The sequence below is a fragment of the Macaca nemestrina genome, chromosome 11 (genome assembly GCF_043159975.1).
Source record: "Macaca nemestrina isolate mMacNem1 chromosome 11, mMacNem.hap1, whole genome shotgun sequence".
NCBI lineage: Eukaryota > Metazoa > Chordata > Mammalia > Primates > Cercopithecidae > Macaca > Macaca nemestrina.
In genome coordinates, this window is record NC_092135.1 from 19630597 (window position 1) to 19648377 (window position 17781).

Here is a 17781-nt window from a genome sequence, read left to right on the forward strand (position 1 = left end):
ATTCACACTCACTTCTGGGAAACAACCTCTGGGGCCATATGTGGACACAGTTCACTTTGTTTTAAGAGAAAACACACGCCAAGAATGGTCAGTTTCAGCCTGGCACCTGAGGTGTGCTAATCCAGTTACTCAATATTAATGGAACACTTCCTGTGCCAGGCCCTGGATTTCTCAGCTGTAACACAGATAACCAATACGTGCCTTATCCCTCAAATAGCCGACCGAACGGGGCCCAGACCCCATTTTCATGGTCTTACCTGTCCTACCAACTTTTTTTTTTTTTTGCCAATTTCTGGTTTTTCTTTCTCTAGATCCTGCCTGCAGACATTTATATGTGAACCTGTGTTCTTGGTTGCAGACAATGTAGGTTCCCACCAAAATCCACTTGCACTGAATCTCTCGTGGGCTTATTAGTAACTCTGTGAAAGAGACGGCTGCAGTGGGTGGGGTGGGGTGGGGGGTTTCTGGACCCCTTTCACACACCACTCAACCCTCTCTGACTGGCCCTTCTGTTACCACTCCTCTGCTTTGCTCTGACCCGTCCCCTGGCCCAGCAAACCAAGAGGGCACAAACAAGCAGCCCCTCTACCTAGCGCTTCTCTCAGGGAGCATTCTCTTCCCCTTCTCTGTCCCCTTCTGTATTTTTATGGTGTTTTCCCCAGGCTGCTAATTAGCCTTCTTTACGAAGGCAGTGCTCTTACCTCTTCTTCATGGTTGGTTGTGTTCATTTGTCTCATAAATTGGTTGGTTATTAGACTTTTCGTTGGTTTATGGCTACTGCATGGAAATTTCAGGATAGTCAAGCACATATAGAGAAATTTGGTGATTGGTTGAAATAATTGTTAGGGAAAAATGCAGATGTTCTGTGTTCTAAGCGGACTTGTTAACCAGATTGGAAATTACTGTTTATATCTCATTCTGCCTGCATAGGAGCTCATTGAGTTAGAATAGTTTCCTTTTCTACTGCTGCTGCTGTCAAAGCCTCAGGATGCAAAAAACATTCAGTTTAGTTGAGCAGCTCCTGCAGTCTGTTCCCAGCACCAGCTATCTGCAAAGCGCCATGTTAGAGGTAAGCTACTAACTTCTATGCAGCCTACAAAAGCCAGATGGCCTTCCCTATCTCCTGGAAGCCTTCTCTGACTGCTACCACCACTTTCCTCTTCCCTAGTGTTAATCTTTTCCTTTCTGCAAGTGGCCTGCGCAACCTATTTGGGCATTTGTTTTGTACTGTTCTGTAATTTTTTAGCCTTGGCCTCTCTTACTAGACTGCGCACTGAACCTCTGAGTCCAGGGACTGTGTCTCCTTCATGTTTGTATTTCCAACACCCAGTAGGAGACTTTAATAGCCATTTGTAAAGTACTGAATGGGGAAACCTTCAAAGCCAGCTTACATGAGTGTTTCATGGGGGTTTGTTAAATAGAGGTGCCCTGTCTCAGGGTCTCAGTCCTGTATCTTTCTCCTGTGCTATTGCGGCAGCTTCCTGTCTCTCTGCTTCGGCTTTGCTCCTGCAGTCTGTTCCCAGCATGCAGATCCCATCACCCCTCTTCCCAGAAATCTCCAATGTCTTCCATCTTACTTCAAGGAAAAGCTCTGACTCCCAGGGCCCTCCTGAACCCCATTACTTCCGACCCATAATACACTCTGCCAAGGTACCCGGAAGCGCCTGCTCCCCCTGGAATGTACTCCTTCGTCAGATCCTCTGATCTAGATGTTCCTCTGCCTAGAAAGTTCCTCCCAGATGCTTGCGTGGCTCACTCCTTTACTTCCTCGTGTCTTTTCCCAGCTGCCACCATTTCAGTGATGCCTTATCAGGACATCATCTCTGCCAACAGTCTCACTTCATTATTTTCTAGAGTACTTACCACCTTTTAATGTACTGCATATATTGACTTATCTGTTGTTTTTCTGTCTCCCTCACTGAATGCAAGCCCTATGAAGGCAGGGTTTTGTGGTTCCTCTGCTTCATCATCCCCTCCCCTGCACTCCAGGCACTAGATTGCATGTAGTCATGGTGACAGCCAACATGCAGATGGTGTTTTTGTGTCAGGTGCTTTTCTGAGCATGTTACACATTATGATTAATAAACGGAGGAGTTAAGAGTCCACCAGGCAGTCTGAGCTCTGAGCCCTTATGCTTTTCTGCCTAGTAGCAAGTATTTGTTCAGTGAATGAAGGAATGAGTGCTTATGGTAAAGAGATAAGGCAAGTTGGCACTGTCTTATTAGCCTGTGCTTCAGTTGAATGAAACAGGATGCCTAGCCTTCTCTGAGCACCCAATGGGACTGGCACTTATGGGATAGAAGAGGCTATGACAGGGGCTTCCATTTCAATTGTGCCCTAAAAGCAGTTGGACCAAAAGATGGCTCTTGTGGATGTAGGTGAATTACCGTATGTAATCAGCCAACTCAACTTTTACCTCCAGACCCTTGCAGCAAAGAACGGTCAACCTTGGAACATTAACATCACAAAGTTCTTTCTTATCAGCCACCTCATTTTTTTCTCACAGGAATTAGATAAGGAGTGAAGGACAGATGGCATCATCCTCATTTTATGTGCGGAGCAGGCAGAGCTGAAGAGACTTCTATGAAGTCCCACAGCTGGGAGCCAGAATCCTAACCCAGACCCCCAGTTTTCTCCTGCCACCTTCAGGCCTCCTTCTGTTCAATGTGATCACCTTTAGGCTTTCCAGGTGGCACCAAGCTTTGAGAAGGTCCTGCTGCTGTTTTTACTATTCCTGATTCTGTTGGCCCCCAAAACAGCCTGCTGAGAGGATGCTAGTCCATGCTTCTGGGGAGCACGAGAAAGGGTTCCTGGAGCTCCAGTGTTCATGTGCAGGATGGAACTGAGCACACCCGTTGAGGGGGACCTTGAGAGGGGAGGCTGCTGTAGTTTACAAAGAAATGAACAAATAGGGCATATCAGTCCTCCAGTGCAGCTTTAAGGGCATTTGCCATGGTTTGGGCCTTGCAGTGCCATCCTGCCCTGCTGGGACCAGGGTGCAAGATGTCCGTTCATCTAGGGCTGCCCCAGATTCTGCAGATGTCTCCAATGCCATACCTTGGAAGCTTTACGGGGCACAGGCAGCTCTTCCAAGAAGGGCTAACAGGAGGAAAAGGAGCATTTATGGAGCACCTGCCATTTGCTGCATTCTGCTCAGCTCCACTTCTTACTATCTGTTAGCCTCACTCTCTGCAGACTAGCAGGAGATGAGACCAGACCGGGTAACACGCCCAGAGCACCACTGTGGTGGGGTAAGGCTTCCAATCTGCTCCTTCTAACTTGAAGCACATTCCTTCACCATGTCACTTCCTCCTTGTCAAACAAAGGAAGACTCTTTGCCCTAGCTTCAGGGTTTTGTTTTGTTTTTTGACATGGAGTCTTGCTCTATTGCCCAGGCTGGAGTGCAGTGGTGCGACCTCTGCTCACTGAAACCTCTGCCTCCCGGGTTCAAGCAATTCCCCCGTCTTAGCCTTCTGAGTAGCTGGGATTACAGGCACGCACCACCACGCCTGGCCAATTTCTTTCTATTTTTAGTAGAGATGGAGTTTTACCATGTTGACCAGGCTGGTCTCAAACTCCTGAGCTCAGGTGATCCGCCCACCTCGGCCTCCCAAAGTCCTGGGATTACAGGCATGAGCCACTGCGCCTGGCCTCTAGCTTCAGTGTTAACCTTTGTGCTGCTTCCTGTACCCCATGAGGCTGAGCATGAATAAGGAGCCAAGTTTCTAAAGAGTCTCCAAACTCAACGGGTACAGAGATACTGCCCTCAGTTCTGTTTGTAGGTGTCATGTAAGTAGTGATTTTCCACAGTTTTCTTACAAGTCATGATTCATAAGCCTAAACAGGAGCTTTCAGCCTTCGTGGATCTTCATTTCCCCAGCCTAATCAGGACTGGGTCAAGCCAAATCCAAGACGCAGAGAGAAACATTCCCACTTGGCTTCTTTCTGTTCAGTCGCATGACTTGGTGTATGTGGATTTAGAAGTCTCTCTATTATAAAATATAAAGGCTGCAGAAGTTATCCAACTGCTCCTAAAGAATTACAGGTTGAGTGGGCTGGCATGGTGGCTCACATCTGTAATCCCAGCACTTTGGGAGGCTGAGGCAAGCGAATCCCCTGAGGCTAGGAGTTCAAGATCAGCCTGGCCAACATGGCAAAACCCTGTCTTTACTAAAAATACAAAAATTAGCTGGGCGTGATGGCATGCACCTGTAATCCCAGGTACTCAGGAGACTGAGGCAGGAAAATTGCTTGAACCTGGGAGAGGGAGATTGCAGTGAACAAAGATCATGCCACTGTACTCCAGCCTGGGCGACACAGCGAGACTCCGTCTCAAAAAAAAAGAATTATAGATTGAGTATCCCTAATCTGAAAATCCAAAATGCTCCAAGATCTGAAACTTTTTGAGTACCAATATGACACTACCATGGAACATTTCACACATAATAGTACTTTAATGCACAAATGTATTTAAAATATTGTATAAAATTACCTTTAGCCTCCATGTTTAAGATCTATATGAAACATAAATGAATTTTATGTTGAGATTTGACTCTCATCCCAAAGATAGCTTATTATATGTAAATATTCCAAAATCTGAAAAAATCCAAACACTTCTCATCCTAAGCATTTCAGATAAGGGATATTCAAACTATATAAACAAGGTTGCTTGCATTAGCCAACCAGAAAAACAACCAAAAAACACTTTACCTTTTCCAAATGCCCATGTCCTCACTCAGCTCTGATCATCAGTAACTCCATTGATCACTGTGTGCTTTCATTCTTCCTGTCTGATGACAACTGTCCCGATGGGATGGGCAGAGTGTCAAAGGCTAGCCAGTAGGTTTCCTGTCACCTAAGAAAGCAACAGCCACCAGTGATCACTGTGTCCCCATTCAGGGTCCCACAAGTCTGTGCAGTCACGCTGTCAGCCTTAGTAGCAGCATTCAGACTCAAGTTATCTTGCCACAATCCAGGCTTAACAGGGGCCTGGATTGTGCTCAAAATCACCATGAATATAAGGAGTCATTTGAGGGCCTTCCTGTCCAGTTGTCTGTCTCTGGTGGTGCCCATGGCTGTATGGGTCCTGGGACACTCTGCTTACCCATTCACCCACTGTGCATCATTTTCAGAAGAGTAAGCTGCATCCTAATATCCCTCAATAATCCAGTGTGTTTCTTTTCATCTCTGAATGATTAGACCTTCCTGGAATTCTGTTTGCAGCTGATAGGAATCCAAGTTCTAGGTTTCCTGCCTACTCTTTGGTGAAGCATTTTGCTCATTAACCACCAAAACTCACTCAGGCTGGAGTAGTCGAGTCCGCTTATCATAGGAACACATGAGTGGAGGGCAGCAGTGGGTTTGCCTGCCTTGGTGGAATCAGGATCCTTGATTTAAGGAGACTATAAGAGAAGCTAGCACCAAGTAACCCAGTAGTAACCTACAGTTGCCTTTCTCAGCTGGCAATGCCTTTCTCAGCATTTCCTCCTTCAAGGAGATAGGAAGAAGCAATAACCCTAAGAAATCATCAGTATCATCATCTTAGTTTCTGATGAGGAAACTAAGTCTTCAGACTGTTAGGTATTTTGCCCAAATAGGTGGCTATTCTCAATCATCACCATCGACAATTTGCAACCAGACTATTTAGAGCCTCTGCTCTTCAAGGCTCAGGGGTTACATAGATGGTAAAAGCAAGAGGCAGGATGTGCTCTCAAGGCCAGCTGCCCACAGAGCCTTGGGTGGGTTTTGCTTTGTTCTTTCTAACTGTCTTTTGGCTCATTGAAAGTAACACAAGGCCGGGCACGGTGGCTCACACCTGTAATCCCAGCACTTTGGGAGGTCAAGGTGGGCAGATCACCTGAGGTCAGGAGTTCAAGACCAGCCTGGCCAACAAGGCAAAACCTCGTCTCTACTAAAAATACAAAAATTAGCTGGGTGTGGTGGTGCACACCTGTAGTTCCAGCTACTCGGGAAGCTGAGGCAGGAGAATTGCGTGAACCCAGGAGGCGGAGGTGGCAGGAAACAGAGGTTGTGCCACTGTACTCCAGCCTGGGTGACAGCACAAGACTCTGTCTCAAAAAAGTATATATACAAGCACAAGGTTAAAAAAAAGAAAAATGGCAACAGTATGCCCTCTGGATGCAGCTCTGGGCCAGCCTCTGTTCTGGTGCCACACCCACCTCCATGCCAAGGGACCCGCTTGGTAGCGTGAGACCCTCATATCCCTGTGGTGGCATTCTACATGACAGACAAGGGAGGGGCAGAAACATTTCCTCCGCCTGCACCAGTGCTAGGAGCCCTGGGCCCTGAGATTACTGATCAACTCCTCCACACGGATCTGGAAAGGAAATGTGAGAAAAAGTAGGATACTCCAGAAGGACACACATTGAAAAGTACATTTCCTTACCACTCCTGGTGCTGGTACTCCATGTTACTTCTCAGGGGCAGTCCTCCAACCCTCTCCTAACCCCCGAGTCCTCCTTAGACCTGCTGGTTTCCTCTACTCCCTCTAGATCCCAGGGTCAACTGGCTCTGCCCAACTCGGAGCACTTAACACATGTTCCTGGTAGGGGGTGCCATATTCCTGCTCATCCTATCATATGCTACTTAGACTATTTCTCCAGTTCTTGAATATATGAAATGTTGTACAGAAGATCCTCAAATAATGTCATTTTGCTATAATGTTGCGAATGAAGAAAGTTGATTCCTGGCCGGGCCCACTGTCTGTGTGGAGTCGGCCCATTCTCCCTGTGTCTTCATGGATGTTCTTCAAGGACTCTGATTTTCTCTCACATCCCCCAGCTGGGCACCTGAGGTGAACTGGCGTGTCTACATGTTCCCAGCATGAGTGAGTGGGGGTGTATATGAATGCACCCTGAGATGGAACCGTGTTCCGTCCAGGGCTGCTTCCCACCTGGCACCCTGAGCTGCTGGTACAGGCTTCAGCCACCCTCGACCCTGAGCTGGAATAACAGGGTTCGAAAACAAATGAATCGATACAAATTATTGTACAATAAAAGCTTCATAAAGTCTACGATAATCATACACATGCAAGAAATCAGAGAGAAGGGAACAGACCAGCTGGTGGAGGCAGGCCTGATTGCGGTGCCATGTTAGTGATTGATTGATAGTGAATTACGAGGTGGGAGGAGGCACGCCTTACAATTTTCACTTCGCGAATGTGTATTACTCGATTGAACCCACCACCACTACAACTGCTGTTACTCACTGATTCACCAAAAATTGAGTAAATAATTTATCTTACTTACATTTGTCTTTCTTAAATGTATGTATAGCTCACATTTGTTTCAATGTTTAATATTAGAAGTGTTTTGGGTCTTTATTTAGAAGTTTGGTGATGTTTTTTGACAAGAACTGTGCCATAGAAACTTAACTCTTTATTAATATCAATTAGCCTGTTGTAAAATTGGTTTATTTTGTCATTTCGCTTAACGTTGCAGTTTCTGAGAGACTATTCACGACACTAAGTGAGGACTTACTGTACTTGTTTTCAACCAACCAGCACTAAGTCCCTACTGAGGACATAGCACGATATGAGGTGGTATCAGAAGTGTCTGCAGTCTTCCTTGGCACGATCTTCACCTCAGAGCGTCAGAACCTTGCCATTGAGATAAAAGTAGCGCTCATGAAACAATGTCATATTAGGTAACTGCCAAGATAGGGTAGACACAGTGCATTTGGAATCAGAGAAGGGAACAGACCAGCTGGTGGAGGCTTGTCTGAAGATGGGCCTTGAAGAGCAGAGGCTCTAAATAGCCTGGCTTCAAAGTGTCGATGGTGATGATTGAGAATAGCCACCCTTCATGGGCAGGCGTGGTGCCAAGCTCATCACAAGTATGACCTCTCATCCTGGAGCCCTTTGTGGAAGGCAGTGCTCTTGGTTCCCATCTTGAGGTTGAGTAAGCTGGTGGTTAGAGAGGTCAAGATCTGGCCTGAAGGTATATTCCAGCTGAGCCCCAACCCAGCCCATCCATGTGGCTCCCAACTCTTCCCCGTCCCTGTGCTCTCCCAGTGTGCTGCCTCCCATTGCCAGGGTGGTTGGCAGAGCTGGGGATCCCCAGCTGTATCCTTGGCGCTGTGGCTGATGGCTTCATTGTCATTCTAGGACTTCTGCCATGGGCAAGTGATGTGGCCGCCCCTCAGTGCCCTGCAGGTCAAGCTTGCTGAGCCCGGGCAGTCCTGCAAGCAGGTGTGCCAGGAGAGCCAGCTCATCTGCGAGCCCTCTTTCTTCCAGCACCTCAACAAGGACAAGGACATGCTGAAGTAAGTGCCCTGGGGTGGGGGTGGGGATGGGGACTGAGCCCCTAGACTCCATCTGGCCTTGTGGGGTAGTCAGGTGAGAGGTACAGGTTTCCACTTCCAAGCTACTGGGCTGTGGGGATAAGGTGTGGGAGGGGAGTATGTTGCAGCAGGATCCCCTGAGAGCCCAGTGTTGTTACTGTTCCTGTTGGGTGAGATGAAGTCACCTGGCGTGATGATGTGTTTAGAATTGGAATGGGGGTGTTGTATTTGCATAAATAAAACTGTATCTGGGTTTGAAGATTGTGGGAGGTGTTCAGCTTGCTAATGTTGACCCCAAGAACAGTGGAAGTAGAGGTGGGCACAGAGTCACAGGCGTAGATGGATCAGCTCTTCAGACCCCTGCTGGCAGCCAGGCCCCCAGCAGACTCTGAGCAGTGCAGGGGGCTGGTGGCTAGTGACATTGTTCAACCCTGGAGTCAGAAAGGAATGAGAAACATGGAGAAGGAGCTGGCACAAAACTGCCCACAACAATTTCCAAGAGCAGCCTTCTCCTGCGGCCTATTCTCTTTTGCAGTTTCTTCTAGGTCACTGACACATGGTACATCTCAGGCCCCAGCAGACCTGAGTCTGCGGGGTCCCTTGGTAATGAGGTGAGTGCGCCACTGGGAATGCTGGCGCAGGGCTGCACAGGGGACGCGCCTTCCTTGAATTTCTTACCTTGTGCTTACATTACTTAGTGGCGCCTTTCCTTTCCCTTTGCATTGACATTTTCAGTTGGGCATTTGCAGTTCCCAAATTTCCATCTGAGGTTTCTTCTGACCTCTCACCCATGACCCTTGACAGGCCTGAATCCATTCTCTCCATGTTTATCACACCCCACCATGGTCCACATATTGCATAATTTTCTAGCCTCCCCACCCACCCACCACCTTAGTAGCTATGATTAGGTGTTTTCTCCAAGAGACTAGCCCAGAAATAATAAGACCCTGCTCTCCCAACTCCAGATATTCAATCTAGCAGGTATACCATTCCAGGCTTGAAGAGGATGTTTAGGAAGTGGAGTGGACCTGGGGCTCAGGGCTCACCTGTCCCTATTCTGGCTTCACGCCTGTTAGTGCTGTTGGCCACTGTTGTTGTTTGTGCACCATGGTCTGAGTTGGCCTGTTTCCTGTGAGTCGTCTTATCCGTAAATGTGGTGTAAAACCCTTTGTAGGGAGAGTGTGTGGCCTCTTGTGTCCTGCCTGCTGCAGGGAAGCTCTCATGAGTAGGGGTGTGAGCTATGCTTTTTTTTTTTTTTTTTTTTTTTTTTTTTTTGAGACAGGGTCTCACTCTTTTGCCTAGGCTGGAGTGCAGTGGCGTGAACTTGGCTCACTGTAACCTCCACCTCCCAGGTTCAAGCAATTCTCATACCTCAGCCTGCCAAATAGCTGGGACTATAACTGCACGCCACCACACCCAGCTAATTTTTGTATTTTTAGTAGAGACAGGGTTTTACCATGTTGGCCAGGCTGGTCTCAAACTCCTGGCCTTAGGTGATCTACCCCACTAGGCCTCCCAAAATGCTGGGATTACAAGTGTGAGCCACCGTACTCGGCCCTGGTGATGCTATTTTTTTCCTGTTCTTTTTATGAGAAGACCCAGGCACAGAAGCTGCCCTGATTACACCATGAAAACAAAAGCATAGGCCAAAAGTGGGGACTCGGGGCAGCACCCTGCTCTGCCACCAGGCAAGCTTTAGGGAGGGGGTGGTGGTCCGGGATGTCTGGAAAGCCTGTGATGGTCCAGAAGCTTCCAGTTCCACAGCGCAAATCTTGAATTGCAGGATTCTGAGGGGCTTTCCACTCGCTCCTTTTGCATATAGCTCTTGGAGCAAGGTGGCTTCTTGAGAACCCTGAGTCTCTCTGCATCAGAAGTCAGAATTCACTATTTACAGACTAGGGACTGTCTGCATAAGCCCACTTCTGGAAGAAGAGATATGAGAAGCAGCATCCTGGCAATGGGACCAAATGGGACTCCTGAACAGCACGGCTTCCTTCCTGGCCAGGCAGGAGTCAGGGCTCTTGGCCCAGGGACTCTGCTTAGGTTCTAGCTAGAAGTAGCACGGGGCCCTACAAAGGCAGGCCACCTCCAGGCCAGGGTCCAGGTCAGGGAAGGCAGGAAGGAGAAAGAGCAAATGGCCACTTCCCTCGCTTCTGCTAGTTTTCTCATCTGTAAAATGGGGATATCCTAGGTGATGGGTAAGATAATGAACAGCCCTTGCCAAAGACAGAGTAAAACACCCCTTTCTTCCAGAGAGCTTTGGGCAGTGGAGTAGGCCGGAGGCCACTGAGCCAAGACGGATAAGCCAACCCCAGCCCTGGCCCCTCCCCACCTCCATATCCATGCAGAGTTCATGGGAGCAAAAGGGCTTGGCATGGGACTGTCCTGAGGCCAGGCCCTGTGCCATGGGATCACTTGACCCCACCCCCACCCCCTACCCCACTGTAGAGATCAGGGCTTAGCAGGAGGCTGGAATGAATGCTAATTTTGCAATAAAGCCATCTGAAATTAATTCTCTGAACATAAGAACCCTGCTGAATAACTTGTTCATGCATTTGTAAATACTGATAATGTTATAAAACCCCAGCTATCTGGCAGTCTATTGAGTGCCTGCTCAGTGTGGAGGTGATCCTGGCCCATCCATATTCATAGCCAATTAGCAATTAGCAGTTCCTGCAAGCCAGTACTGCCTTTGTATCTCCAACTTGGAGCCTGCTTTGAGCTAAGCTTAAGTTCCTTTTTCAGTCTTTGGGTATCCATAGCGTTTAAGAACCGCCTGTCCTTACTCTATAGTATGACTTTAGTATATCACATCAGGGGAGCCCTTTGGAGTGTCCTGTGTTGTCTTGAATCAGGGCCACTCAGGAAACCAGCCTCGGGTTCTTGTGCATGCAGGGTGCAAGGGCACAGTTAAGCACTAAAGAGGCCACCACAGAGCACGCATGATTCACGTGTGACCCACATCCTCTGGACAAGTCTCCTCCCAGACTGGGGTAGGGATTGGAAGATGGAGGCTCCAGGAAGTGCCAGGGTCCATTCCAGTGTGGCCCAGTGGAGAGGACCTCAGTTCCATACACAGGGCCATGTGTTCCTGCCCAGTTTGTAATTTTGCTACCTCTTAAAGTTGTTTCTTCTAAAATGTTAAATTACTGGCAACCGGGGTTGCTCTATGCGAAGAATTACAAGCAGTACGGTCTAGACTGTGAGTGCTTTGTTACCTGAGAGAGGGAAGGTGACCCTTCGTAGGCCACCTGTTCAGCCCCGCACCATGTTGCTGGGGAAGACAGTGGCCCCAGCCCCATCAGGCAGGGCCAAGGGTAGAAGTCATCCAGGGACTCTGGCAAGACCCTGAACTTTTTGGTAGAAGGTTCTGATTTGGTATTGCTCCTGCTGCACTGAGAGCATCCCAGTGGAGTCTTTGCCAGGTGGGGCCTGGCGAGGCAGAGCCAGAAGGAACAGAGCCCTCTTGAGAGGGGGCTGAGGGAGGGAAGGCACTCTAGGGAAGGGGCAGGAGGGAGGGGCAGGAGCAGCAGGTGAGACAGCAGCACTCGCCTCCTGTCCAGTGCATCCTGTCCTGTGTATTATAGATCTGTGTCAGGAAGGGACTGGTGACTTCTCAGCTCATTGCCTGACTTCAGGTGAGGAAGTGTGACCAGCCCCACTGGAGGGGGCTTTGCCTCTTCTTATTCTTCAAGAGCTATAAATTGTAAACTGAGACCTGATGAGCCCAGAAACTTTAACTCCCATCCTGTAAGATACTAGGAAGAAAGGAAGATGGCACACTGCGGTGGGGTCTCTGAGCAGGAGGATGTGGGTGTTTGTGAGACAGACATTGCAGGGACAGAGAGGCAGACACAGCACCATGCACCCCGTGGAAAGGCAGGGACCACCTAGGGACTGAGGATCCTGGGCTGCAGAGGCTGTTTGGTCTCCATGTGCTCTAGCGACTGGGGAAAGCTGCTTTTCCTCACTGATGACCTTTGCTCGCAAGGATAATGGAGTCACCTTCCTGACTGCTCCGGGCTGTAGGATGGGCACATGCATGCCAGTAAAAGGGAGAGCTTAGAAGGGGGCTTAGAAGACACTGGGGCCAGGGAGTTGGTTAGAGCCCTGCATTCCACAGCGCCGCATCCACCAGTTGAACCCTCGAGGAGCTGCCTGGTGTCAGGTACCTGTGGCCTGGTGAAGTGTCTGCTGCTTGAGCAGTCTGCGGTGGTCTCTGTGCATCACCCCAGGCAGGCTTCTGCTGCTGCAGCCTTAGCTGAATCCTGCTCACAGACACACACACACATGTGTGCTTCTGCCCTGGGAGATGGTGGCCTAGAGCCTGAGTCCAGGTGACCCAGGGAGCGGGCAGGAGGGTTTTTCATGGCTCCTGACAATGACACGCCTCGCCATGGGGTCTGAGAGTCGCCATAGAGATTCCTGTGCTCTGGTTAGCAGTGTGCCGGCAGATGGTTTAAGTAAAGCCACAGCAGCTGCTGTAATTCACCTAAAAAAAAGGTCATAAGTATAAACCTGTATCCCAAGGCCATGTTCCATATGTAAACTTGTCATTCAGAATTGAGTTCCAGATATTTTTCTTCTTGTTGTCCGGTTGAGAAATTCTGTGAAGGACCTGGTAGCTGCAAGTCTCTGACTCATTTTTCCTTTTAGGAAATCCATAAAAATCGACTTCCTGCCCTCTCCCTTCATGATTCATGACCTCAACTCCCTGGGCATCACCACCTCCCAGCTGGCATCAAGAGCAGGGGTGGTGGCGTATTTAGGGTAGTTGCAGCACTCTCCTGGTGACTGTGGGAGCAAGAGAAGAGAGTCCTGCTCTCCTGAGCAGGCCTGGGCTCCTGGTGCAGTTCACATGTGCAGGAGGCGCCACAGGCTCTGGGGGAGGGAGGCCCGAGCACCAGTGACATGCTGAGTTCCAGAAGCAGTTGGGGCTTCAGCTGCAACTGAGCAGGAGCCAGGCTAACAGCCTGGGAGATCTCACCAGAAGCCCCAGCAGATGTGCAGGGAACTGTAGGATTACTGTTGGCAAGGGAAGGAAGGCCCCAGGCAGTTGGTTAGCTAGAGAAAGACAGGGCAGGAGTACGAGAGAAAATGATGCTTTACACACACATACACAGGCATACACATGCACGCACACAAATACACACAAGTACATAAACATGCTCTACACACATGCTCATGTACACATATGCATACATACACATACAAGCCCATCTGGAAGCTTCTCTGAGGCAACGAGAAACCTCAAGCTCCCCATCTTCATCCCCTCCATGTCAGCAGAAAAATGAGACTTCCATGAACCAAGTGAAACAGAAATGGTTGGTGTGTAAATTCATACCACTGGTCAAGCAAGAGGGGAGGTGGTATAGTCCATCCGGTGTCTGCCAAGGCAGGGTGATGATGACGGTGACCACGATCCTAATAATGATAGCTGCCATTTATCGACTTACTTAGAGCTTGACTCTGCCATATGCTGTAGAAGCACTAAATTCCTGCAGTAAAGGATTATTTATCCCCGTTCTATGGAAGGGAATCTGAGCCACAAAGTGGCTTACTCATTTGTCCAGGGCCACACAGCTCCTAAGAGACAAAGCCAGGACTCAAACCCAGGTCTGCCCGGCCCCCTGACACCACCTTCTCTGGTCTCAGGTACAGCATGGGTTCCCACCTAGCATTCATGCAGGACACCAGGTGAGGCCACCGCCTCCTTCGGGAACCAAGGTGGATGGGGGCAATCATCCCAAGTTGGAGGGAAAGATATGAGATAAGAGGCCAAAACTGTTGGGAATGGAAACATCAGAATATCCTTGGCCCCCCAAGCAGTGGTCCCAGCCAAAGGAAGCAAAGCCACCAGGCTCCACAGCCTGAGACCACTCAGCTGTTGGGAGAAGATGGCAGAGGAGCAAGAGTGCAGGACTGGGGAGACAGGGCCTGCATTCAGGCCTTCTCTGCACATCCTGAAGCCTCAGTTCACCTGCTCTAACTGGGGTTACCATTGCCATGGCTGAAGGGTGGCTGCAAAGACCCAGGGAGGCGATGCCCCGGGACAGCACCTTCTCTCTGATTGCTTTCCAGCAAGAGGCTAAGGCCATATAACGGGAATTTTTTTAAGCCTTTAATTAAAAAGTTAAACATACTTAAAAAAAAAAAAAAAAACATGTAAATAATGCTTAGCTTTGCCCCATTCTCACTTCTTGGAAGCAGCCATTGCTAAGGCATTGGCATGTAGCTGTCTCAACTTGCAGCCTTCACCTCTCATGTGCACACCGCGGGCTGATTGCTCTGTGCTTCCCATTCTGGGACTCACCTTTCCCCAGGGTGACTCTCCTGCTCCTCTCTTCTCCCTCATTCTTTTTCAATGGCTGCAGGGAACTCTAAAAGCACAGAAGGGCCATGATTTATTTGGCCATTCCCTGCTTGGTGAGTATTTGGGTTGTTTCCAGTTTTTCTCCATTGCAGACAAAGCTTCACTGAGCAGCCTCAAACACACACCCCTGCACACACTCCCTGGTGCACGCATGCCTTCCTGAGTCTAGATGCCTAGAGGTGGAGGATTGCAGACGCAGAGGGTGGGCACCATTTCATTTCTAAAGCAGGACAAGACAACTGAACATCCCACCATGCCTCAAGATGGGGGCTCACAGGGCCAGTGACAAGGACAGGCTTTGTCCCTTCATCACCAACCCTTGTGCCTTTCTCTTCCTCTTCAGGTACAAGGTAACCTGCCAAAGCTCAGAGCTGGCCAAGGACATCCTGGTGCCCTCCTTTGACCCCAAGAATAAGCACTGTGTGTTTCAAGGTGATCTCCTGCTCTTCAGCTGTGCAGGCGCCCACCCCAGGCACCAGAGGGTCTGCCCCTGCCGGGACTTCATCAAGGGCCAGGTGGCTCTCTGCAAAGACTGCCTATAGCAGCTACCTGCTCAGCCCTGCACCATGCTGCTGGGGAAGACAGTGGCCCCAGCCCCGTCAGGCAGGGCGAGGGACAGAAGTAATCCAGGGACTCTGGCAAGAGCCTGAACTTTTTGGTAGAAGGTTCTGATGTGGTATTGCCCTTGCTGCACTCCGAGCAACCCAGTGGAGTCTTCACCAAAACAAAACGAGAGCATATGTCAGGCCAGGAGCCTGGCTTGTCCCTGGCACAATGTCATTTCTGTTTCTCAAGGAGCAACTGTGGGAAGACTGTCACTGCAGCTGCTCCAGGGCAAAAGAAAGTCTCAAGAGTCCTTTAAAGCAAAACAGAAGGAATTGAGCTGATGGGAAAGAACTTTGAATGGGAACATTCCTAAACCCATTAACTTATTTATTCGGGTGGGAGGGAGGGGACCACGGGAGGGAGAGGAGGGATTGATCACAGGCTTCCTTTATTTCCACTGTTAATCATCCACCTTCACTATACTGTTCTGTCTGCTTTGGGCAGGGTGCAGGAGAGAGACCATGTGCCATGGGACTGGTGGCGTGTTCAGGGACAGCCATGGGGACTTGGCAGCTCAAAACGGATGGCAGCAGAGCAAAAGAAACTTTTGTTTTGGAAGCACAGCCGAACTCCCCAGGGCATTGTCATAGATGGCACCTAGAGCATGGGCTGCTTCAGTCGGGGGGACGTGCCTGTATTGTCCAGAGAGCCCAGCCAGGGACTAAAAAGGAGATGAGGCCCCTTTCCTCCATCTCCCCATGACCAGACACATACCTTGGCCATAATTTATTTTAGAATCCCTTTGGGAAAGAAATATGGGATTGAGGGATTTTGGAGTTTCTGGTAAACTCACCCTCCCTCCAGCCCTGCTATGAGGAGGAAAGTAGAGATGAAGGACACACACTGCTCATGGACTTGGAGAGGATTGTCTTTGAGCCAAGATGTGGACAGGAGTGAACTTGGTCCTTAAGAACGTGTAGCACGACCAGAGCTGGGCTCCTGACAGGTGGGCTTGTGTTGTGTCCCCTCTGATGGCACCAAAGTCCAGGGAAGGGGGCTCTTGATGTCTGCTGGGGAAGCAGGGGCAGCTCAGGATGAATGCAGTGCCCTGTCCTGGCTGCTTCCCTGAGGGTGTAACTCGCAAAGGAGGGAATCTGGTGCTGGCATTTCCTTCAGGCAGGATCACTCTGACTTGTTGAATAATCAGTCAGCAGGTTGACCTGGTCAAACACACTGGACCTCACCTTCCAAACCCTGGACCCCCCATGCTCTGCCTTTGTGTAAGTCCCCACCCCACCGAATCATTGCTGCCATGTTCTGTACAAGTCTGTAAGTTTCTGGAAAGCCCCTGACATCTCCATGCTGATGCGAGTGAGTCCCCTTCTGCCTAATGTGAGCCGTTGGCATCATCCACTTGGCCCCTGCTGGGCACTTCAGTCGCTCAATGATGTGCTCCGCGCCAGGGCTTCCAAGCACCCTGCCTGCTAACAGAGGGTAGCCCGGTGGAGCCCTCTGCTGGGCAGAAGTGATGGGCAAGGCTTAATGGCTGGTGGCTTTCAGATGTGAGAGAAAGGAAGAATTCTACTTCATGAGGACTAGAGTAAGTGTGGGGCCTTTAAGTCTGGAAAGTTACATTCTGCTTCTTTCTCAGTTGCTACACAAATATGCAGCCAGCCTTTTTTCTTAGGCCCACTGAGATCCCAGGGGCTCAGTGGGTCTGAATCATACCTCCAGTCTAAGAGAGTGGAGGAGAGAGGGGGGTACCCGGGGCCGCCTCCACTCCTTAGGTGGCCCCTAAGAACATCTGCCAGGGAGAGTACCATGGGGAGGCCTCTGCCCTGAGCATCATCACAGGGACGCCTCCAGACCTGGCTGAGAAAAGCCTCTGCTTGGGCCTAGGAAGAAGGGCAGAAGTCCAAAGGAAACCTTGCGGGTGTGTGTGTGTGTGTGTGTGTGTGTGTGTGTGTACGAGCCTGTGCATTTCTTTAAGCTTAAAGTGTGTGTGTGTGTGTGTGTGTGTGTGTACGAGCCTGTGCATTTCTTTAAGCTTAAAGTGTGTGTGTGTGTGTGTGTGTGTACGAGCCTGTGCATTTCTTTAAGCTTAAAGTGTGTGTGTGTGTGTGTGTGTGTACGAGCCTGTGCATTTCTTTAAGCTTAAAGCAAGGGCAGTTTCCTGCAATAGGAGGGCAGATGACTGGCATCCTTGCTGTGAGGAAGAACTTTTTCCTTGTGAATGGGCATCTTGGCTGTACCCTAGGGTGTGGGAATTTGCTAGAGTTCCAGCCCTGCAACCCCTGGGCCAGTGCCGCCCTCTCCTGGGCTCTTCCAGGAGCATTGAACACTGACGATGTCAATGCAAGCATCTGACCAACAGGGGGAGCCTGTAGGCCGAGCAAAGTTTAACCCACTTAGCCACTGCTACTTAAGCAAGGAAGCTGAAAAGTAACCGTAGCCCTGCCTTGTGTTCCAAAAGCTGCAGGGATCATTTGCTGACTGTCCCTAAGTTCAAGGCCTCCCTACCTTCCCCTTCTCCAAGTCACGACTCCCACCCCCCGCCTGGG

The 17781-nt window shown here is 49.7% G+C and overlaps 1 protein-coding gene across 2 annotated transcripts in view; it reads left to right on the top strand.

The window, feature by feature from the left end:
• The window catches only part of LOC105492547 (alpha-1,6-mannosylglycoprotein 6-beta-N-acetylglucosaminyltransferase), a 327940-nt gene extending 312326 nt beyond the window's left edge, over positions 1-15614 (top strand). For both annotated transcript variants that reach the window (XM_011759746.3, XM_011759745.3), the window contains exons 16-17: positions 8126-8283; positions 15018-15614. In XM_011759746.3, coding sequence (XP_011758048.1) covers positions 8126-8283; positions 15018-15216 — 357 coding nt within the window. In that variant the 3' untranslated portion in view covers positions 15217-15614. The remainder of the gene's footprint in view (positions 1-8125; positions 8284-15017) is intronic.
• The last annotated feature ends 2167 nt before the right edge of the window (positions 15615-17781 follow it).